The 23,266-nt window shown below is 50.1% G+C and overlaps 3 protein-coding genes across 6 annotated transcripts in view; all 3 read right to left on the reverse strand.

Moving 5' to 3' along the window:
* Positions 1–1,683: 1,683 nt before the first annotated feature.
* On the reverse strand, positions 1,684–1,917 carry LOC118633620 (dynein light chain 1, cytoplasmic-like). The gene has a single exon (XM_036267564.1). It carries the CDS (start codon positions 1,915–1,917, stop codon positions 1,684–1,686), a length of 234 nt encoding a protein of 77 aa, XP_036123457.1.
* Positions 1,918–10,422: 8,505 nt separating this feature from the next.
* CUNH3orf62 (chromosome unknown C3orf62 homolog) lies at positions 10,423–14,103 on the reverse strand. 2 transcript variants are annotated; one of them, XM_036267367.1, is made up of 3 exons: positions 13,582–14,103; positions 12,385–12,476; positions 10,423–10,857 (listed from the first exon to the last, which is right to left on the reverse strand). In XM_036267367.1, exons 1-3 carry the CDS (start codon positions 14,076–14,078, stop codon positions 10,592–10,594), a joined length of 855 nt encoding a protein of 284 aa, XP_036123260.1. In that variant the 5' UTR covers positions 14,079–14,103; the 3' UTR covers positions 10,423–10,591. The 2 variants fall into 2 exon arrangements, with proteins under 2 accessions (XP_036123260.1, XP_036123261.1); XM_036267368.1 differs by having other exon boundaries at positions 12,385–12,479; positions 13,582–13,659.
* Positions 14,104–14,687: 584 nt separating this feature from the next.
* Positions 14,688–23,266, reverse strand: part of USP4 (ubiquitin specific peptidase 4) — a 49,004-nt gene continuing 40,425 nt past the window's right edge. For 2 of the 3 annotated variants that reach the window (XM_036266128.1, XM_036266130.1), the window contains 6 exons: positions 21,168–21,238; positions 20,817–20,935; positions 19,867–20,016; positions 18,696–18,799; positions 15,908–15,996; positions 14,688–15,546 (listed from right to left, as the gene is read on the reverse strand). In XM_036266128.1, the coding sequence (XP_036122021.1) occupies positions 15,382–15,546; positions 15,908–15,996; positions 18,696–18,799; positions 19,867–20,016; positions 20,817–20,935; positions 21,168–21,238 (698 nt within the window). In that variant the 3' untranslated portion in view covers positions 14,688–15,381. The remainder of the gene's footprint in view (positions 15,547–15,907; positions 15,997–18,695; positions 18,800–19,866; positions 20,017–20,816; positions 20,936–21,167; positions 21,239–23,266) is intronic. The other variant, XM_036266129.1, reaches the window with a different exon arrangement.

The raw sequence follows: 23,266 nt of genomic DNA on the forward strand, positions 1-23,266 counted from the left end.
TACAAGGTGACAGGCACCAAATGCCCAGAGCACCAACGTTCACAGCAACATGACTCCACCTTTCCCCCCCGGGCTGTTTCCCCCCCGGGCTGTTTCCAGCCATGTTGGCGAGGGCGCGTGGCCCTGCGGTGCTTCTGGTGGGCAGTGGGCTTGGATGGGCCTGGCTTTCCCTTTCTATCTTGCTAAAGCTTTTGATTTTTTTGGCAATACATATGTATTTCTTTTGTAATAAAAATAAAGACAAAACTTTTAAAAGCACCGTTTTTTTTCTTTCATTAAGTTATTGAACTGATCTCTCATCAGTTTATTTACGGAAATCAAATAGGTAGTAATGCACCATCTTTTTATTTCTCAGGCTTCTCTCAAGATGATTTTCGTAAGCGACACCCTTCTCAAACTGTTTTTTTTTTCCCCTTTATTATATGAAAATAAAAATCCTCCTGGAACAGACGGTGTTATGCAAAGTGCTGAGTTTCCAGAAAACTTCAGTGTATTGTTTATGGATTCCAAAGAAATAACTCGGAGGCCTGGGTGGGAAAGACGTAGGTTTATTAGGACTTACGTGCGCACCGATGACGTGAACCGCCGGAAGGCCTATTGTTTGGCCACCACCCAGACTTTCCCAGCACAGGGTTTTACAGAGTTCGGAAAACAGCAAAACGGCATATGGGGGAGGGGAACCTGCATGAGATCAAAACACGAGCTGTTTGCCATCCAGACTCACATCTAGGAGCAGTTTCTCTTTGGCCTTTCTTCTGGCCAGGTTCCCAAAGTCTCTCAGGCGGTTTGCAGAGGGCCCGCACTATATTCCCACGGGGTGGGACGGGGAGCGGGAGCGTGGGAAGGGGTCCATGTTCCCATTTACCATACAGATGGCTTCCAGAATTCGCCCATTTTCAAGCCAATACAGTAAGTGATATTGGGACCTCTGAGTGGACCATTATAGGAAGCTGTGGTTCTTGTTACTTTATATTTTCTTATTTTCAGGGGTGAGTATCCCACAAAGGTCAGAGTTCAATGTTCCTGCTTCGCCTTTGCAGGGGTACCAGGCACCAGCCTAAGCTGCTCCTACTCCCCTGTCCAGCCCAAGGGCCTCTTGTGGCCTGCAGCTGGGAGCCAAGGCAATGGCAGCAACCCCCTTGGAGGCCAAGGGTGTGCAGACTTGGGCTGTCTCGGGCTGCCCTGGCTTCTCTCCGGGCTGCACTGGCTGGCCCTTCACTCTGCCCTCTGCCAGCCTCCTCTGCCTTCCCTGCTGGTTTTCTCTGCTGGCGCAAGGACGGCCTGGGAGGAAGGGGCTCAGCCAGTGGGTTCCTTCCAGCTCTTTCCAAACTGGCTCCCGGTGGCTGTCGAGTGGTCAGCACAAGGCTTGCAAACCAGAGGAATCTGTACCTGGAAAAAAACTTTTTTTCTCCTCCAACAGATTTTTTTTTGGTTGGGGGGTAGGAGGAGAAATGGATTTTGAGGGGGGAAAACCTGGGGCAGAGAGGTATGGAAAAGAAAATAAATACAAATGTAAGCTGTTTTGCTAATTGTATTACAACCACCACAATTGACTAGAGAATGCCCTGTACAAAACAACACAATAAAGTTTCAAGATCGAGGTGTTTCTTCAGGCAAGGCTGAAGAAATGGCACTCTTGGTGTGTGGTACAGTCCAGCGTTTAATGAGATTTGAACAGAATGGTCACTTGGCCCAGATAGAAGCAGATGCCGAGCTTGTTTCATGTGTCACGGCATCGCTGACGCTCCTCCCCACGACGCAGCACCAGGCGGAGTGGTACTGAAGGTCCAACTCCCTAATATGGGCAGCAGTATCCTCTGTGTTACAGTTCTCCAGTGCCTGAGGAGCACATTTCACGGAGTCCTGTCCCATCTCTGACATACCTGCGTTTTTGATCACCGCCTTTCTGTCGCACATGGTTACAGAGGAGCGGGGGCTGGGCAACAGCAAGTCTCCTGGGCGTGGGGGTGGGGCACATCTCTGGAAATCTGTTATAACTCTAAGTTGAAAGTTTAATTGTCTTAATTGAGGCCCTGCTGACTGTGGCCTTCTCATGGGAGGGTCTCTCTGACTTTAATGCCAAGGCAGGACCTGCCGTTCCCTGATTCTGCCGTGAGTTATGAAATCTTGTATTCCTCCAGAAGCATTTCATCTTGTGTCATGCAGTCAAAGGTCAGAGTGACTCAGTGTTCCATGAACTGGCTTCTTTGTAGAATGAGCAGTACATTTATCTTTTAACAAGGCTGAGTTAATTAGAATTACACTGCCTGGCAATCACCAGGAAAGGAAATTCTGTTCCTTATTCCTGAGGCTTTTTTTAAACTACTGTGTTCCTGCCAGATTTGGTGAGCATGACACAGCCCAGACACGTGCCTGGAGCATGCAACATTTTTGGCTCTGGATGCTGGTAGAGATTTGGCTGGGGGGGGGGGGGGGGGATGTGGTGGGAGGTCCATGGGCCTGGACCCAGAGAGCCACCTAGGGGCTCCGCCCTCTGCTACACCAGCTACAGTCTGAGGATGAAATGGAAGCCAAGGACAGCAACTAATTGTCTTAACATTCAAGTATCACATATCACCTACGGAGAGGCCTTTTCTGACCTCTCTTCTGCTGAAGCTCAGCCGGCTCACTGCCCACTGCCTTACTGTTTTTACCGTCTCCTACAGCTCCATCAGAGAGGAGCAGGAGTGGAATGTAAGCTCCAGAAGATCAGTGGCTGCCTCGTCCCCACTGTCCCCTCAGCACGTGTCTGACACTCCTAGACACTTGAAACGTACCGAGGCCGGGATTGCCCGCCACTCAAACAGCTCCTTGCAGCCAGGTCCTGAAAGGTGGTCTCTCCGGTACCCCGGCAACTTCCTGTTTTTGTGTCTTGAATCAGAGGCTCCAAAGGGCTCCTGAGAAGGGGTCTCCAGGCCAGCTCCCCAGCAACCCTCTCCACCTAAAGGGCCCAGGAACAAGAAACAGAAAACAACAGCCTTTCTGCCCTCAAAAAAGATAGTTGCTTTCTACCAGGGTTTAGCAGTTTTGAAAACTTCTTCATGCCAGGCCTCAGGTCTGACCTCTTCATCCAAGCAGGCATTTTCCAGGGGGCCCCATAGGGCCCTTCCCACTAGTGCTGGGACCTTTCATTGTCACATACATTTCCTGAGTAAAACATTGTTCTCTATAAATCTTTAGCTGGAACCTAAAACATTCATGTTCTCCTACATACCCCAGAGCAGACCCTCAGGAGCTCTGAGGATACCAGCCTCTCCAGGGGTCTGCAGTCAGGCGCAGGCTCCCTTGTTTGCCCGCCTCCTGCTGGCCTTTGTCATCATGTTAAATGTCCTCTGGTGCCTCAGTTAGAGGAGGTTCCACCCTGGCACTAGGTGAGCCCCTGCCTGGCTGGTCAGGAGGAGGGGGATTCGCTCGAATTGTAATCTTTTGCCTTTTCATCAGCTTCCTTGATCATTAACAACTCACAACTCCTCCGTGGCAGGATGGGGTTCCTGGGCGCAAAGGGGACCCCAGGTTGTCTGTCACCTTCTCCTGGTCTCCTGATCCCTTTGGATATGTCCCTGGCATCAGAGAGTGCCAAGAGCCTGAGCAGGTGGGCCAGGAGGTGGCTCCCCTTCTCCCCTAGTGAAGGAGCAGGAGGTGAGGGAGCAGAAGCCTGAGACCCAGAGATGAGAAGGTAGGCCTCCGAGCCTGACTTGCTGGCTGGAGCCACACAGAGGCCAAGCGAAGCCACACAGAGGCTGAGGCCCACTAGTGAGTGGCCCCAGAGCTCACCTGGCGAGTTCAGACTCTGCTCTAGACCCATGTGGCTAGAAAGCCACGGCAGGAATGTGGGGAACCTCGAAATCCAGACTGTGCCGGGGGCAGGATCAGTTTCCAGCCCACAGCCTCCTTGAACTGTCCTCTGAGAGAATCCTTGCATTGCTTTCAGGCCTCAGCTGTGACCTTCAGTGGGCCATGCACTCATCTCTCTCCTTTTTCCTGTCCCTTCTTCCTCAGCTGTCCCCCAGACATCCCCTCTGGCCCCCCAAGCCTCTCCCAGGAGCATTTACAGACCAGCTTCTGCATCAAGTACTGCTGCAAAGTCTACCAGTCTGCATAGCCAGTTGGTTTCTAGTGGCTTCGGCATTGACACTGGGGGGAGGCAGCCAGGGGACTGGAAACCTCTTACAGGGCTGATGGGCCCAGCTTCCCACGTGCCTTGTGCTGTGGCTTGAATTTGCAGTTTGTGACTAGCAGGTTCCAAAGCTCTGATTTATTCTTGAAGCTACTCTGTCTCTATTTTGATTCTGCTAACCCAAATCGCAGTTTGGTGTTTCCACAAACAATTCAGTGATTGTTTGGCTGCCAAGATGAACTGCAGGGGAGAGAAAGGTACTTTTAGTTCCTCAATCACGACTATTAATGTCCTTCTGAGAAGTCTTTGGTCCCCACTCCCTGGAAATCTGAGGAAGTCATATTAGAGTAAATGTTCTACTCTCCTGTTCCCCCTCCAGCTGAATCCCTGGAGACCCGCCACACTCTGTGCAGGGACACTCATCTGCCCTCTGCTCCAAAGCAGGTGACAAAGGCAGGAAGGTCTCCTTGGGGTACCTAGGGAGCCAGGGATGCAGAGAGGGATGTCACCAGGGAGAAGGCCACCCTTCCTTATCTGGGACTAGAATGCCTTACAGCTGTGGTTACACAGCGTCTAGGACCAGGGTTCCACAATGGATGCCCCTGTGGCAAATCTGGACTTTCACATAAACAGAGGTACACCTGTCTGTGCTGCCAGGGAGCACCTGTGCCCCGCCCCACCCAACCCCACGCTCCGTCCTTGTTCTCAAGGGCAACCATCTCCCCCCAGGCAGGACAAAACCCTCTTTTCAAGTCTTCTAGGGTTAGGACCAGATGCCATTCCCAGCAGCCACCCCCTCTGAGTTCTGAGAAACAGCTCTGGGATCCAGCACCCTCAGGAAGGGGCCTCCCCAGTCAGGTCCTGCTGAGCCTCCACGTGGCCGATGGGCAGGTGCCTGGTAAGAAAGGTCTGTGGCTGCTGGCGGAGGTGAGGGTTTTAAAAACCAACTTTATTTCTTCTTCCTACAGAAGTGATACTTGTCCATTGCAGATAAATTAGAAAATACAGGAAAAGAAGAAAACTAACCTCACCCCCTGTCCCCTCCATGACAATTTTCTGCACATGTGCTTGTCTCATACACACATTTTCACAAACTTGGGATCAACTGCATTTAAAAAATACATTGTAAATCTTGGAATAACTTGAGATTTGCAGAGAAGTTGCAAAGGTAGTGAAGGGTACATACCCTTCACCTAGCTTCCCTAATATTAGCATCTTATATAACTGGGGCAGATTTGCCAAAACTAAGAAACTAACAAACACATAAATAGTTACTAAACTCCAGCCTTTATTTAGTTTTCACCAGTTTTTCTTTTTTTTTTTTGTTCAAATCTTTATTGTTAGATGTAAAATGTATTACAGATGTTCCACATTTTTCCCCCATTGACCCCCTCCTCCCCACTCCGGCCCCCCTCCCACCTTTTCCCACGCTATTGTTTGTGTCCATTGGTTATGCATATAAGTTCTTTGGTTTATTTCTTTCCACCCCCCCAACCCCTTTCCCTTTGAGGTTTGTCAGTCTAGCAATGAATTTGTGCTTCTTAATCCCTTCACCTTTTTCACCCATTCCTCCAACCCCCCTCCCAACTGGCAACCAACAAAATGTTCTCTGTATCTATGAGAATGTTTCTGTTCTACCTGTTCATTTTGTTTGTAGATTCCATTGTTGATAGATATGTATTCATTGCCATTTTGTTTGTTCATACATTTTATCTTTTTCTTCAAAAAGACCCTTCATCATTTCATATGATAATGGTTTGGTAGTGATGAACTCCTTTAACTTTTTCTTGTCTGGGAAAGTTTTTATATGTCTATCGATTCTAAATGACAGCTTTGCAGGATAGAGTAATCTTGGTTGTAGGTTCTTGGTTTTCATCACTCTGAATATTTCTTGCCACTCCCTTCTGGCCTGCAAAGTTTCTTTTGAGAAATCAGCTGACAGCCTAATGGGATAACTCCCTTGTAGGTAACTAGCTACCTTTCTCTTGCTGCTTTTAAGATTCTCTCTTTGTCTTGAACTTTTTGCATTTTGATGATGATGTGTCTTGGTGTGGGCCTCTTGGGGTTCATCTTGTTTGGGACTTTCTGTGCTTCCTGGACTTGTATGTCTGTTTCCTTCACCAAGTTAGGAAAGTTTTCTGCCATTATTGTTTCAAACAGGTTTTCGATTTCTTGTTCTCTCTCTTCTCCTTCTGGCACCCCCAAGATGCGAATGTTGGCACGCTGGAAGTTGTCCCAGAGGCTCCTTACACTATCCTCATTTTTTCTGGATTCTTTTTTCTTTTTGCTGTTCTGATTGGGCATTTTTTGCTTCCTTATATTCCAAATCGATGGTTTGCTTCTTGGATTTACATACTCTATTATTGAAGCTGTGTAAATTATTCTTTATTTCAGTTAATGCCTCCTTCAATTCTAACTGTGTATCCATGATTTGTAACTGGTCCTTTTTTATGCTCTTGAGGCCCTCCCTAAGTTCACTGAGGTTCTCACTAAGTTCATTGAGCATCCTTATAAGCAGTATTTTGAACTCAGTATCTGTTAGGTTGCTTATCTCCATTTTGCTTAGTTCTTTTCTTGGGGTTTTGTTCTGTTCTTTCATTTGGGACCTGTTTCTTTGTCTCCTCATTTTGGCTGCTTCCCTGTGTTTGTTTCAGTGTATTACTTAATGAGAGGTATGGGGCTCGCTGAGACCAGATGCTGCGCGTTTGAAAGAATTTAGGAAAAACCTAAAGCAGGATCCAAGACAGGCCAATCCTATGGTTAAGCAAGTGGCAACAGCTTGGGTGGGCCTGAAAGTTGGGTGGGGCGGGGCCTCAGGGAGTCAGAAGGGCGGGGCTACCAGTGTGAGCCAGGTTGCTGGAGTCTCAGATATGGTGGCTGTCTGCCGCCCCAGGGAAGGGCTCACCAAAGGAACAAAGGCCTCTGACAGCACGTTTGTCCCCGAGAAAGCCCCCTCTCCAGCCCTCGCTCCAGTGCCAAACAGCTCAGTTCTTCCCTGTGTGTCTCTGGCGCCCCTCGAGCTGCCTCCTCTCCAAGCTTAGAGGGAGAGAGTCCGATAAGTCCGTGTGCGGGCCCTTTAAGGAGCTGCCTGGGGCTCCAGCCGCCTCAGCCTCCCTGAGCCTCAGTTCCTGCTGGTTTTTCCAGCCAGAAGTTATGGGGATTCTCTTCCTGGCACTGGAACCCTGAGCGGGACACCTGGTGTGGGGCAGGGACCCCTCAGCCCTCAGGGAGGACCTTCCCAGCCACGGGAGCCTCCTGATTTTTATCCGCCACACGTGGGTGTGGGACCAGCCCGTCCGCCGCCCCTCCTACCAGTCTCGATGTGGCTGCTGCTTTAATTCCGTAGTTGTAGGACTTCCATTCAGCTCGATGTCAGGCGGTTTTGAATGATGGTTGTTCTGTAGTTTAGTTGTAACTTTGATGTGGTTGTGGGAGGACGCAATACCGTGGTTACCTACCCACCATCTTGACCGGAAGCTCTATTTCACCAGTTTTTCCATTAATGTCCTCCTTCTGCTCCAAGGTTCCATCCATCACATTGTCATTGTCTCCTGAGTCTCTCTCCACTGGTCCGTGACAGGTTTTTGAGCCTTTTCTTGTGTTTCATGACCTTGGCAGTCTTGAGTACTGGCCAAGTGTCCTGCAGAATATCTCCCGTTCAGGGGTGGTCTGACATTCATCTCATGATTAAGCTGTGGATTTTTTTTTTTTATCCTCACCCGAGGACATTTTTTCATTTATCTTTAGACAGATTAGGAGGGAGGGAGGGAAAGAGGGAGAGAGAGACAGAGAGACAGAGAGAGAAATATCGACATGAGAAGGACACATTGGTTGCCTCCTACACAACCCTGACCAGGGTTGGGGACGAACCGCAACCGAGGTACATGCCCTTGGCCAGAATCGAACCCAGGTCTCATTGGTCCACAGGTTAACACTCTAACCACTGAGCAAAACTGGCCAGGGCGATGTGAGGTTTTTTTATATAATATTTTTAAATATATATTTTAAAATATGTTTTTATGGATTTTTTTAGAGAGAGAGAGAGGAAGAGAGAGAGAGAGCTAGAAACATCGATGTGAGAGAGAACATCGATCAGCTACTCCTGCAGGCCCCATACTGGGGATGGAGACTGCAACCTGGGCATGTGCCCTGACTGGGAATTGAACCAGGACTTCTCAGTCCACGGGACAGCGCTCAGTCCACTGAACCACACTGGCTGGGCTATGTGGATCTGAGTTTTGTTTTTTTTATCCTCACCCGAGGACATTCTTGCGTTTATCCTCAGATAGAGCCGGAGGGAGAGAGGGAGGAAGAGAGAGAAACATCGATATGAGAAAGACACATCGAGTGGTTGCCACCCACACGACCCCAACCAGGGTCAGGGAGAAACTGCAACCGAGGTACAGGCTCTTGGCAGGAACCGAACCTGGGACTCTCCAGTCCGTGGGCTGACACTCTAATCGCCGAGCCAAACCAGCCAGGGCTGGATGTGAGTTTTTTATAAGAACACCCCAGAGGCAGAGCGCCCTTCTTGTCACATCCTGTCAGGGGTGGGTGACACCCATAGGACACCATGGTGGTCACTTCAGCATTTAACCTCCCCCTATAAATGTACTATTTTTCCTTCCCCTACTCTATTCCTTGGGAGCAAGTCACTAAGTCTAGCTCCCCCCCCCCCCCGGGGTGGGGCGGGCAGGGGAGGGGGAGGGGCTTGAGTTCTGCAGCCTCTGTGGGGAGTGTCCGCAGCAGCACACTGCTCGGGATGCACCAGGTGAAGCCTGGGCCTCTCCATCCAGGCGGCCCCTTCTTCACGCGGGCAGGGCGGCCGAGATCTGTGAGCATGTCGTCTCGCTTGCTCTTGTCCATCCTGCTCAGGGGAAAGCGGCCCTTCACTCCACAGGCTGTGTTCATTTTTATTATTTATTCATTTTTTTAATCCTCACCCAAGGACATTTTTGCATTCACCCTCAGATAGAGCAGGAGGGAGAGAGGGAGGAAGAGAGAAACATCAATGTGAGAGACACACATCAGGTGGCCGCCACCCACACAACCCCAACCAAGGCCGGGGACAAACTGCAACCGAGGTACATGCTCTTAGCGGGAACCGAACCCCGGTCTCTCTGATCCACGGGCTGACGCTTCAACTGCTGAGCCAAACCGGCCAGGGCCACAGGCTGTGTTTATTGAAGGGGCCACCCTGCAGGGACAGTCCTCGGTCCTGGACTCTGCCTCAGGCAGGGCAGAGTGATGGTTCCCCAGGGCTGGTTCTCAGGGTGCAGGCAGGTGCCAAGGAGTGGGCGAGGCTCCCCTGCGAGCCCAGAGTCGCCAGTCCCGTAATGAAGGGCTGTGGCCAGCTCTGCAGCCTGCCCTCTGTGACGTCAGTAGCCCAAACACTGTCCTGGCCAGGTGTGGGGTCCCTGGGCCCGGGCCTTCCTCCTCAGCTCTCTGGTTTGCGTGGGCAGCCCCCACGAGCCCAGGAGGCACTTCCCTGACAGTTTCTGAAGGGCAGCAAACCTGCCCAACAGCTTATTAGGTTTCCTGAAGGAATGTCATGGTTTCGAGGGATTTGTCTGATGATGATGTCCTTTCTTTTCAGGGTGGGACTGGAGCCAGCCCTGCTAAGCTTTGGGGGCTATGCCGACCTCAGGAGGGCATGGCCTGGCCCCTCCTCCGCTCCCGCCCGTCTCGCCCAGCAGGGTCATTGCCCCAGGAAACCCCGGTGGCCTCCAGGCCCAGAGTGGGATGGACAAGGTCCAGGCATAAAGGTGGGTGGGAAGGATCTGTACATACCTTTTCCTCCCCAGCCCCATCCCCTAGGGCCTGGGCGTCTGATGCAGGGTGTGTGGTGGGGAGGCCTTATGACAATGTCCTGTCAGGAGGGGACCAGGGATGCTACCAGCCCCTTTGACACAACCAAGAAGTTTTGAGCTGGGCAGGGGCAGGGATGGGGGGATCAAGGGGCGGTTGGTCTAGAGATGAGGAGGACACAGGGCCCAGGCAGTGAATAGGCAGAATGAGCAAGGAGAGGGAGGTATGTAGGGTGGCAGAGGGCCAAGGCCGAGGAGCTTCTCAACCCCAGGTCATCCGTCGGCTGAGCTGGCCTGGGATGGGCTGGCCCACCAAGCTCACCTGGTGGCCGCAGTATGTTTTCAAGGGCTCACTGGAAACAACACCGAGAGACACAGCAGAGGCCCACAACCCACACCTGCCTTGAGTACTGAGTATATTGAACACCAACCAAAACAACAAGAAAACAGATGTTAAGTGAAAAAAATGAACAGTAAGAAACATTTCAAAGTAACAGGACTAAAAACCTGGGCTCCCAGCTTTTTGATGGGACACAGTTGCAAGATGGGAAGGGCGCGGTAAGTCAGATTCCCCAGCCCTTTAATAACAGGACTGGACTGTGGCTGCGTCTGCAGACACCGAACGTCAACCTCCTGCTGTACAAGTCCAAGCCGAAGTCAGCTGTCCTTACTCAATGTGGTATTTAAAAGAGGCCATCAAATTGTAGTCCTCTTCCAAGTCTAGAACTGTCTCCACGACACTGTGATCGTCGAAAGCCTGCCTGAGGCTGCCAGGGTCCGCCTCCATGGCCTTCTGGGGGCTCTCGTCCATGAGCAGAGCCCAGGCCTCCTCTGTGAAGGGGGAATCTTCGCAGGGATCACACACACGGTTCAGCTCGTTTTCAAATTCGAGTTTTCCAGCCAATTCTTCAATAGTTCGGATGCTTGTACTGTCTGAAAAAGAACATTCAGCATTACAATTCTAGTGAGAGGTTTCCAAAGACATTTCAGATCCAAGTGCAAACCCACAGCTGGGTGGCCGCTCTTCTGGGTTGGTACAAAGTCAGGCATGTGCATCCTGGGCGGGCGGGCTGCCAGAGTGAGTGCCAAGTCTTAAGTGGGCTCAGTGCCCTCCTTTCTCTAGCAGTTAAAAAAATTTTTTTTTCTTTATTGATTTTAGAGAGAGAGGAAGGGAGAGGGAGAGAAACATCGATGAGAGAGAACATTGATTGGCCGCCTCCTGCATGCCCCCCACTGGGGATCGGGCCCACAACCTGGGCATGTGCCCTGACCGGGAATCGAACCGGCGACCTCTTGGTGCATGAGTCGACGCTCAACCACTGAGCCACACTGGCCGGGCTGCAGCATTTATTGAGCCAACTATGTGCCAGTCCTCGAGCATGTGTGAGCGGGAGAAAACAGAGGCGCACATGCTTGTCCTGGCTCTCAGGAAGCTCCCTGACCTGCAGGCACGACAAGACTCAGTGTGAAAAAACTGGGATTTCAGAGTCATCAAAGTGCTGCCCAACACTGGCAAGGGCCTCGGCAGAAAGTGAACAGAGGTAACCACCTCCCGGGACGACTGGAGGAGACTCAGTCCACCAAAGGAGTGCGCTGGCAGGGGTCTTGCTTTGTGGTCTAGGGCGAGTACCTCCGCTCACCAGGTATCTCCCTCATTCCCCACAACCTGGAGGCCCTGCAGAGCCAGCAGCTTCAGACAGCCCCAGGGCTATGCATCCCTTAACTAGGAGCTGTGTCCACTGTGTAATAGGAGTCACTAAAAACAGGGCTCACGCAGTTCACCCACAGAATATAGGTGTGTGTGTAGAAAAAATGTCTGCCCAGATGTACAGCACTATGGCAATAGTCTCTGGATGATGGGATTACAGCAGAGCTTTTGACGCCTAACATTTCTTTTTTAATTAAAAAAAATATTTTTTATTGAATTTTAGAGAGAGGAAGGGAGGGGGGAGAGAGAAACATTTATGAGAGAGCATCAAAGCGATCGGCTGCCTTCTGCACGCCCCCTACTGGGGATCAAGCCTGCAACCTGGGCAGGCATGTGCCCTGACCAGGAATTGAACTGGCGACCTTTTGGTGCACAGGACAATGCCCAACCAACTGAGCCACACCAGCCAAGGCTAATATATCTTTTACTCTCGTGTTACCTACCATAGCAAGACTACTCTCCCCCATCTTTGTCTATGTCCTGTTTCCTTCTGATCTAAGCTCAACCACCAAGTTCTGGAGCTGTTGTAACGTCTCCAGGGATGCACTCTAACTAGACATTTCTGAAATGACTCCATAGGCCATCAGCTCCATGAGAGCTCTGTGTAGAGCCTGCCATGAGCAAAACTAATCTACCAAGCACATGAATGAGAAATAAAAGAGTGGTTTTTTTTCCAAGTTACCCGCTAACTCAGGAACCTATTAAAAAACCTCTCCTCCCAGGCAGAGGACACAGCACCCCTTGGTACTCACCGATGATATCCAGCAGATCCTTTGTGACCTCTTGGCTAGAATTGCTGAGTGGCATGTTTGAGTCAACTTTCAAATCTTTCTCCATATCTTTCCTGCTGCTCCCGGGTGAAAAGAAAAATGTGGGGAATTAGATCCTCTTTCAAGGAAATATGAAGGGGATCTCAGTGTTAGGTAATTTGAAGCCAAAAACGTACTGGTCACTTTATTTTATTTTTGTGGTATGTGCCCCTAGCGGAAACCGAACCTGGGACTCTTGGTCCGCAGGCCGACGTTCAACCGCTGAGCCGAACTGGCCAGGGACATACTGGTAACTTTATATTGACATTTATGCTGTGATTAGAGGACAACTGGAAACAGCTAAATCAGTGAAGCTAACAGCATCCTCATAATGACTCCTGAGCATCACAGACTGTGCCTTAAAGTCTCTGAAAACCAGGATAATTATTTGTAGAGATGAACTAGTTCAATGGCTTCTTCATTCTCTACCTACATGGCAGCCAAGATAGCAAAATCTTAGTTTCATGTCTGAGGCCAGGCCGTTTGAAGCTATCTTGGAGAAAGAAAGGTCCAGAGACCTCAACCCTGGGATACTTGAGAAAACTCTGGGGCAGGGCAGGGGAACAGAAGCAAGGAGGAAGCCAGCCATTCACCTTGTCCCAGTGTGGGCAAAGGATACCAGAATTAAGATTTTTGTTTTTGTGGCATAAAAAAATAATGTGACTTGCACCCTGGTCGGTTTGACTCAGCGATTAGAGCATCAGCCCTTGAATCAAAGGATCGAGGGTTCGATTCATGGCCAAGGCCACACCTGGGCTGCAGGTTCCATCCCCACTGCCAGTCGGGGTCCTATAGGAGGCAACCAATCAGTGTGACTCTCACCTTGAGGTTTCTCTCTCCCTCCCTACTTTCCACTTTCTAAAAAAAAAAAAAAAAGAGAGAGAGAGAGAGAGAGAGACCTGAAAAATCAGGTTCTTTAATATTCACTATTCCTTTGGGTGCTGCAAAGTGCTTTCAACCATAACTGGCTCGACAGCCAGGACTCCTCACCCCCTCAACCCAAACACACACACATTTTTCTGGGCCAGGTTCTGAAAAGGGGCTTGGAACTTCCCAGATGGTCCTAGAGCTCCCAAGGGCAGGCAGGAGCAGCCTTAGGGACTCAGGATCTCCTACTTGTAACTATGAAACCGGAATCACCTTAGACCGTCTTTTCTCCAACTCTCCCCATCTCCTGCCGATCTCCAGAACTGTCTTTCCGATGCCAAAACCGAGGAATGTACCAGTACGTTTTCCTTGCTGGACAGAGGCTTTCTTTGGGGGCACAAAGCATGTGGCTTTGCAGTCCCTGGGGCAGGGTTTGGGGCAGAGGCAGGGCCCTCCCTCTCCAGCGCGAAGGGGGCGGCGGCGGCGGCGGCTGGCCTGCGGCAGAGCAGCCCGCGCACCGGGATGGGCACCGAGCGCGGCGCGGCGTCCGGCTCCGGCCTCTGCCGGCCTGCGCACTGCTGGGAATGTCTGACTCCTTCAAAGGCCCGGTCAATGGCTGCAGTCAGCTCCTTTCTGCATCTTCTCAGTTTTTCTGACATTTCCCCTAGAAGCGACCACGTCTTTATTATGTAACACGTCGGGAATGTGGAGCAAGAGGAGGAGGTTTCAGCGAGGCTGCAAACCACCCCAAATGGGATATCTGCCACCATTTCCTTGAGTTTGCTCCACGCTACACATCCGAGAGCAAGGGGCCCCACACCCCTTCCCTCCCTGCGTGGATCGGCAGGAGCCCCAGACGCTGGCCCCGCCCCCGCCCCACCCCTCCCGCCGCAGCCTCCGGGCTTCCCGGCCTCTCAGGCCTCCCTACCCTCGCCGACACCCCCGTGCCCGCGGGCAGGCAATCCTCACCCAGCAGTGCCGCCACGCTGCCCAGCCAAAGCCCTGCCAACGGTCGCTGCTGGGTAGATCGTGCGTGCCCGGGACCAGCCCCAACCGCCACGGCTCAGGTTAAAGGTCAGATAAAAACGTCCTGAACAGAGTTCTTCAAACCCAGCACACGGAGGGGAAACAAGGGTGCACGACGGACGGCGCAGGGGTCTCAGGCTGGGGCCTCACACTATTGGGGTGGGGGGACGGGGAGTATGTACAAGGAACTCCAAGGCCCAGGGATGAGGGGAGCAGACCAGAGTACCCAGGCTGCACGGGCGGAGATCTCACTTCTTGGCAAGATTGGGAGCCCTTTACAAGCCCTGGTAAACTTCCAGAAGGTTGGCGTTTTCAAGCCAACCAGAGAGTTGTAGTGATAGGACAGGTCCCCAGGGGTTTTGTGTACTCTTTTAAGTGACAGCTAATAAACGTTCCTCACAGTATACAGCAGTGTCAAGTCATCAAAGATGTGGAGGTGGGGGGAAACATAACTGCTAGGTTCCACTCGGGGCTGATGGGCAGGAGACCCCACAACAATCCTCACTTCATTGGGGAAAGCTGGAAATTCCATGACTCCAAGGGAACAGAAGTGGGCTTCAGTGGCTGATTTTGAGGGAACGATAAAGCCATCACAGCAAGGGAGAAGGGGACATCAAGTTTACTTGAGGTCTTGTTTACTGTGGGCAGACTACTGGGGTGACCAGTAACTGGCACCCGGATCAGAAGCCCAGGAACTCAGGGTAGCCTGCAGCAGGTGTTCTGGCCACACCAAACTCCCATTACAGTGTGTTCCTTTCCATTCTTTATCCATCACATATGCCATTGTGTGCCCCTGCCCAACCCCCACTCCACAGCTCCACAGGTTTTATAGAAATTTCTCACCACCTATTTAAAAAGAAAAATAATTCAGCCTCTTGACATAACCCTTCTGAACAAACAAGGTCTTTTTTTTTTTCTTTTGCTCATAAAAGAAGGGAATTTCCTCATCTGGTTTTTAGACCAAACATTAGTAGTCTTCAGAGGGGTCAAAGATGTCATCCTGGGGATTACACTGGTGCTGTGGGGCGGCAGGTCGCAGGGGCAGCATCAGTTGGTGTCCATGCTGCAAGCCTCCTCCTCCTCCGGGCCCTGCTGTGAGCTGCTTGGTCTTGGTCTAGTCCCTCCATCAGATCCCGGAAAAGTGGTCGGTAAAGGCGTCTTACAACACTCGTCGTCTCGACGCTGGTAAAACAGCACATAAGCTGCTTTTGTCTAAAACACAAGAGGGGAGAGGTTCATTAACTGGTTGGAACAGCACCCCTTCTTTCAGCTTCTCTCACTGTTCAGATCACACCCTCAGGGACCTGCCCCAGCCCTGTGCACCCACACACAGAGGCAGCCGTGAAGGCCCTTCCACCTAAGGCTCCTCGCCCAGGGGTGGGTAAAGGCAGGTGCCCTGTGACAGAACCCTGGGAAGGGTCAAGCTTCTCATTTAGGAAGTCTCAGAGGAATGGCCCAGCTCCCAGCTCCCACTGTCACATCAGGATGGCTACATAACCAACTGGCCCAGAAATGCTTCCCAGCTACACTCCATAAAGGAGAGAGGAGAAAGCAGGTATCAGGGTCTACTCACCACTATCTGGTCCTCAGAGGCCAGGGACACGTTGCTGTCATCGAAGTAGTACCACTTCCCGTTCAGCTTGTTCTTTGCGTACGCAGTGTCTGCCAAGTCAAAAGGAAACCTCTAGCAGACACCAGAGAGCTAATCTGGCCAGCTGATCGATCCTGCACTAAACAAAGCTCCAAAAAATGAAACAAACAGACCCTGACACTAAAAGGAATTTACAACTTACAACCAAAAGATAACTCATCCCTTTTTAAAATCTGTTCCTTCTCAAAAAGGCTTGGAGAGGGTAAAAATAGAGCCATCAGGGACCAACGCTTTAAACTGTAATTTTAGGAAAGAAATTTTAAAAAATAGAAAATTCCTGTGTCAATTTCAGGATGGTTATGAGCAATAATCCAGAGCCAGGGGACCCATAAAAGGAACTGAGACTTTATTTTATTATTATTTTTTGAAAGTAATGATATTCTTATTTCTATTTATTAACATTTTTAAGCATGTTCACTTATAGATTAGGCACAGTTTTTTTTTCTATATTGGTATTAGAAAGAGAGAGAGAGAGAGAAAGAGGAAGAGAGAGAGAAACATCGATGAGAGAGAACATCGACTGGCAGCCTCCTGCATGTCCCCCACTGGGGATCAGGCTCACAACCTGGGCATGTGCCCTGAAAGAGAATCGAACCAGCGACCTCTTGGTACATGGGTCGACTCTCAAACACCGAGTCACACCGGCCGGGCAAGGAGCTGAGACTTTAAGATTTAAGCAAAACAATAGTTCTCTCTTTTAAAAAATTTATTGATTTTAGAAAGAGAAAGGAAGAAGTATGGGAAGGAGGGAGGGAAGAAGGGGGAGCGGGAGGGGGGTAGAGAGAGACTGTTGTTGCACTATTTAAGTTTTCATCAGTTGTTTCTTGTCTATATGGCTTGATCAGGGATCAAACCCACAGCTTTGGTGAGTCAGGATGATGTTCTAACAGAGCTACCTGGCCAGGGCCAAAACAATAGTTCTCAAAAGAACATGCCAAGTCAAACTCCCCCACTATCCAGGCAGTTGGCTATTTCTGCCTCTAAAGCCTGTGGGGTAGACCCAGTGAGGGACACATTGGGCATTTGGGTTGGCAGAGCGGGGATGTGGGTAAGACTTGAATTTACCTTTGTCTAAATCTGAGAGTCCAGAGCCTGTGGCTGGGTAACAGCTCCTCACAATGATCCAAACAGTCCCTACAGCCAACACTTCCTGTCTTGATTTTATACTAGAAAGGCAGGACGTGTTTACAATAGCAATCCCTACAGCAATGCCCAATTCCTGTTCCACACAGGCTTGAAGAAATGACAGAATCTAACAGAGATCTGGTTTCTAGTCTCGGCCTGCTGTGCTAACCGTTCCTAACGTGCCTCCTGTACAAAGTGGTGAAGAACAAAGGAAAAGGTGACAAAGTAGGTGCCAAGGGCCTGTCCCCACTGTTTGTACTTGGCATAACAGCAGTATGGTGGCTCTCAATTTTAGAGTGCCAACTGGGGCCCCAATGTGGGCCCTCACACAACCAGCCTAATGGATGAGAAACTTGCCCAAAAAAGTAAGTTTATATGCTAAAATAGCAGTTAAAAATGAGTACATTTGACCATGAACACAAACAGATATCAAAGTTAATTTGGGGAGAAAAAGTTGTGGGAGGTTAAGTGCTGCAGGATTGATGTCATCAGAGATCCCTAACAGCCACTCCAGTGGGGCCCCGATTTTCAAACAGGCACAATTTTTGTTTTCCAGCCTCTCCTACAGCTAGATGTAGCCATGTGTCCAGGTTACAGCCAAGATGTCTGCAGAGGAGATGAGGGGGATTTCTGGAGGTCTACTTAAAAGGGAAGGTCGTGCCCCTTTCTCCTTTCTTCTGACAGCCTGGAATGTACACAGAAGGGCTGGAGACTGATCAGCCACCAGGAGCCAGTAGATGACACAGTATGAACCCAGGAGCAGGACAGCAGACTGTTGGACCAACAGAAAAAGCTCACCAGTAGAGGGGTGAAGACGGGGTTTAGGGCAATTCCATAATCCACTGTGAGCATGAATGGAACTGACATCCCATGGCGTCACCTCTTGCACTGGCTGTGGTGGTAGCTGGTCCAGTGCAGATGCAGTGAAGGAGGCAAATGCAAACAGCTCCCTCCTTGACCTTCCTAACCTCTTTCCGTGAACAGGTAAGAAAAGGTAGTAGGCCTTTTCATTATAAAAGTAAACCCACACATGACAGAAATTTTGGAAAACAAAGTAGAGCAAAGAGAGAAAGGTAAAATTAACATCTGGTGTCACTCCTCCCAGCTTCTCCAACCCCAATCATAGTTTCTTTGCTTTTGTTTTTAACCTAGTGCTGATACTACCTTCTGTAATGATGTGAGTTTGTGTGGTTTTCAACATGCCACTGGCACTGGCCACATGGTTCCCTGCGTTCTGCAATGGCTGGGAATTCTCCCATCAAGGAGATGGATAGACGGACCAGCTGCTGATCACCGTGCTGTGACTTTTCATTGTCATAAATACAGGAATATCTTTGTGCATCAGGCTTTTCCCGATGTCATTTCCTTAGGAAAGACTCTCACAGGTGGGATTATTGGATTGAAGAATATGGAAACCAAAAAAAATTTTACTAACGAAGGGGCAACAGTATGGAAAAGACCTGAGTCCCATGAAGCTGTGTGAGTCAATGCTTAAGGCCATGCCTGGCAGCAGGAAGACGCTGGAGAGAGATGACTGGCCAAGGGCATTTCAAGATGTCAGAAGGGAACATTTGCCAGTACTTACAGTGGCCAACCCCCATGGCTCCATAATGATTGGACACGGCAATGAGGTCATACACATAAGGCCTTGCTGACAGGTCACAGACAAACTCGGACATGTTCAGACCTCTAAGCACAAAACACAAAAATAGCCCTTAAATACATTAAACTTAAGGAAATTCAGAGTAACCTAGCAACCCCTTTTATGCAACAGACTTGAACAGAGGGAGGCACTCATATACCAGCAGCAGAGGCATAAACAGACCACACAGGACAGGCCTGGGGTCTTGTTCTGACCACTGACATGTTCAGGCTGAAAAACAGAAGCATCCTGGGTAACCCCGACCCCAGACCAAACGGCGAGGAAGGTCTAGGCATAGACAAGAAAGCTGCAGTAACTATGTAGAAATGGCTGTTATTAAAATTGCTACTGGTGTCATAAAAATTTAAGCTAAACCAAACAGGCCCCATAAAGCTTTTATTCCCATATTTTACTTTGAAAATTTCTAACATAGAGAAAAATTAACAGAATTTTCCAACAAACATGTAATACCTACCACCTAGGTTCTTCCACTGACATGTCTATATGTGGATAAAAACGTACCTATCCACCCGCCACCCCTCCCTCCGAAGCATTTTAAAAACTGCATTTTGTGAAGGAAATCCTATCTGGTTAATTTCCTTTCTTATGTCAGTTACACTCTGGACTCTGGGATCAGAGAGGACATGAGCAGATAGCCAGTCCCACTCCCTAGCCCAGGGACAGGACTCTGTGGGTCTGCAACCCCACCTGTGGTCCCTAATAATCCAATTCACCCCCCAGACTCCTCTCTGGTTGCTTTGTCCCATTAATGAGAAACAGTACCATGTCTGTACTGTCCCGCTGAGCCCAGGCTCCTCGGGACTGAGGACATGGCAGAACCAGTTCACACAGGTGGCAGGAGGGACTTGAGAAGGGAAGCAGCGGTGGCAGAAATAGTCAGCATGGGCCCAGCCTGGGGAGGTGCTTCTGTCGGAGAGCTGTCCCCACAGGTGGGATGATGTGGAGGTGAAATAAGCCAAAGTCTAACCTCCCAAAGCCCAGCAACACATACCCTAATCTAGCAGTCTTTGGTGGCAAAACCCTCTGCCAATCCGTGCCCAGAATGCCTCCAGTTTCCTCATTTTCCCAGTAAGCCTGCAGCCCAGGGACCCACCTGACCGGGAAATCCACGACAGTGTCGAGCTTATCCCTCCAGTACCGACTGTAGGAGAAGCGTTTGAGGTGGACCACCAGGATCTTTGGCAAGGACCATAGGTCAAACTTCTTTGTGGCCTGTTGATGCTTCTTACAGTTAGGACAGTACCTGAAAGGAGAGACCTCCATTTAGAGAGGAGGCAGCGAGCCCGCGCCACCTGGAGGCAGAGCCACAACCCCACATCCCTTCTTTTATTAAAAAATTTTTTTAAATCCTCGTCTGAGGATATTTTTCTACTTATATTCAGATAGAGTAGGAGGGAAGGAGAGAGAGAAAAACATCAATGTGAGAGGGACACATCGACTGACTGCCTCCCGCACGACCCCACCAGGGCTGGGGACAAATCGCAACTGAGTTATGTGCCCTTGGCTGGAATCGAACCCGGGACTCTTTGGTCTGCAGGTCAATGCCCTAACCACTGAGCAAAATCAGCCAGGGCCCCATATCCCTTCTTGCACTCAGCAGTTTCTAAATCACCTTCCAAAACAAGGTGATGGCTTCCTTAATCTGGAAAACACAAACCACAAGAACTGTATTTCAGGGTCAGCGATGTAAAAGAGTGACATGTGCTCTGGCCAGTTTGGCTCAGTGGTTACAGCGTCGGCCGGTAGACCAAGGGGTTGCAGGTTCAATTCCGGTCAAGGGCATATACCTGAGTGTGGGTTCGATCCCTAGTCCTAGTCAGGGCTGTGCAGGAGGCAACCGATTGATGTGTTTCTTTCTCTCTCTGCCCCTCCTTCCCTTCCACTCTCCCTGGAAATCAACAGAAAAATACCTTGTGTAACGATTAACAACAAAAAAACAAGAGTGCACATGCAAATCCAGAGGGATTTTGTGCACACTGCGGGCCCCAGCGGATGTCGGAGTCCCAGGTGCAAGGGTGCCGCTGCCCGAGGGGGCGTGCCTACCAGGGGTCATGCTCCCCAAGTGTCTCCATGGTGGTAAAGAGCTCGATGCAGTCTCTCAGGGCCATGGCAGTCTTCTTCTTCTTCTGAGGCTGCAACATGCTCCCGTGCTTCTCGAAGGCCTGTGGGGAACAGAATGCTGAGTTCAGGTGGGAAACAAGATCTACCCAGGTGGAGCTGCAACCTCACGAGCTCGTATCTGGAGCCTCTGAACATAGAATGACAAAATCTTTAAGTGCTTGTCACTCTCAGCCTGAAACAGAGCTTGTGAAGTAGCCGTGGAACTGACAGCGATCCTCATGCACACGCAGCAGAAACCAGCACACGCCCTGATCTGAATCCCAAGTGACCGACCTCGGATTCATGCTCATCATAATACAGGCTCCGGGTCTCGGTGTCCCAATCGATGGCCAGTGTGGATCGAGCTGTGGAGAGGAAACAAAGTGTCATTCGTTACTAAATGGCCAGCAACAGAAGAAGTTCTTCAGGGGACAGGTGTGAGAAGGATCACCCAGGCTGTGCCATCAGCACCTGCCACTGCCAAGAGCAATGCTCTGCCGTTAGCCGGCCAACTCCGAACCCCTAACCCTTTGGCAAAGATGCCCCCAATGTTCCAGACAGGCTCCAAGATTGCTAACTACATAGAGTTTTGAAAGGGCATAGGTCAAGATGGAGTAACTGTGATTGGATTTACCCTCCCGCCTGAAACTGCAAGAAACCCTGACAAAACAGATGAAACAATTGTTATGCAACACTGGACATTAGGCAGAGCAAGAATGAGATCCCTGAGAGATGAAAACCAAACAAGGAGCTGCCAAGTAGCCCTAGTTTACTACCTGGAGGCATTTTCCAGGGCACAGCATGGGAGAAGAAGAGGGGGCGGGAAGGCTGACTTGAGGAGTCAAAGACTAGAGTTGCAGAAAATAGTTAAAAATTGCAAGGCACTGGACCAAAGAGGAGAAAGCTGCACAGAGAAGAGGGAGCTGCAGAAACAGAGAAGATGGAGCACAAAAGTATCTCAACGAAATTGTCATTTAAAACATTTTAAAGAAGTATAACAAAGAAGAACATCTAGTTAATTTCTCCTCCAGTGAAGGAAGCTGAAGGACAGACGTCTTTGCAGCCACCCTCACTGTCCACATGCTCGTCACACACAATGCACATCTGTGGGGAGGCCTATATAAGTCCATGACCATCCTCCAGGTGGGTCACATTTCATGAGCATCCTTAAGGAATGAAAAGAAAAATGCATTATTCTCCTAAGTGAACCAAGTTTGAGAAAATACTGCCACCCAGGAGGGCCAACCTGGAGCAAAGGTTGTGAAGGGTATTGGCAGTGGAGGGAGGACTTGCTTCCACCTGAAGTCATCAAGGACCAAAGGGAAGAGCCTCATAAGGAGGAGTGTAGCCCTGGCTGGTTTGGCTCAGCGGTTAGAGCGTCGGCCTGCGGTCCAGAGAGACCCGGGTTCGGTTCCCACTAAGGGTATATACCTTGGTTCCAGTTTGTCCCCGGCCCTGGTTGGGTCGTGCAGGAGGCAGCCACTTGATGTGTCCCTTTCATGGTGTTTCTCTCTCTGTCTCTCTCTTCCTCGCATTCCCTCCCACTCTATCTGAACAAAAAATGGAAAAATGTCCTCGGGTGAGGATAACAAAAAAAAAAAAAAAAAAAGGAGTGTGTACGTGTGTACGCACATGCGCAGTGTCTCTCTCTTTTTAATTTCTTCTTTATTGATTTTATTTTATTTATTTATTTATTTTATCCTCACCCGAGGACATTTTTCCATTTTTTGTTCAGGTAGAGTGGGAGGGAGAGAGAGGAACAGATAGAGAGAGAAACATCGATCTGAAAGGAACACATCGAGTGGCTGCCACCCGCACAACCGACCAGGGCCGGGGACAAACCGCAACCGAGGTACGCGCCCTTAGCGGGAACCGAACCTAGGTCTCTCAGGACCGCAGGCCGACGCTCTAACCACTGAGCAAAACCGGCCAGGGCTCTTCTTTATTGATTTTAGAGAGAGAGGAAAGTAGAAGGAGAGAGACACAGAAACATCGATGAGAGAGAATATTGATTGGCCGCCTCCTGCATGCCCCCCACGGGGGATCGGGCCCACAACCTGGACATGTGCCCTGACTGGGAATCGAACCAGCGACCTCTTGGTGCATGGGTCGACGATCAACCACTGAGCCACACCAGCCAGGCCCTCTCTTTTTAATTAATGTACTTATTTATATTAGAGAGAGGAAGGGAGGAGAGGGGAGGGAGGGAGAGAGAGAGTGAAAGACAGACAGACATCGATCCCTTGCTCTACTCACCTATACATTCACTGGTTGATTCTTATATGTGCCCTAATTGGGGATTGAACCCACAACCCTGGCACATTGCGATGATGCTCCAATTGAAGCTACCCGGCCAGGGCCGCAGTGTCTCTAGGGAGCTTGAAGCCAAGGAT

Source organism: Molossus molossus, unplaced genomic scaffold, assembly GCF_014108415.1.
Source record: "Molossus molossus isolate mMolMol1 unplaced genomic scaffold, mMolMol1.p scaffold_m16_p_18, whole genome shotgun sequence".
NCBI classification, from domain to species: Eukaryota; Metazoa; Chordata; class Mammalia; order Chiroptera; family Molossidae; genus Molossus; species Molossus molossus.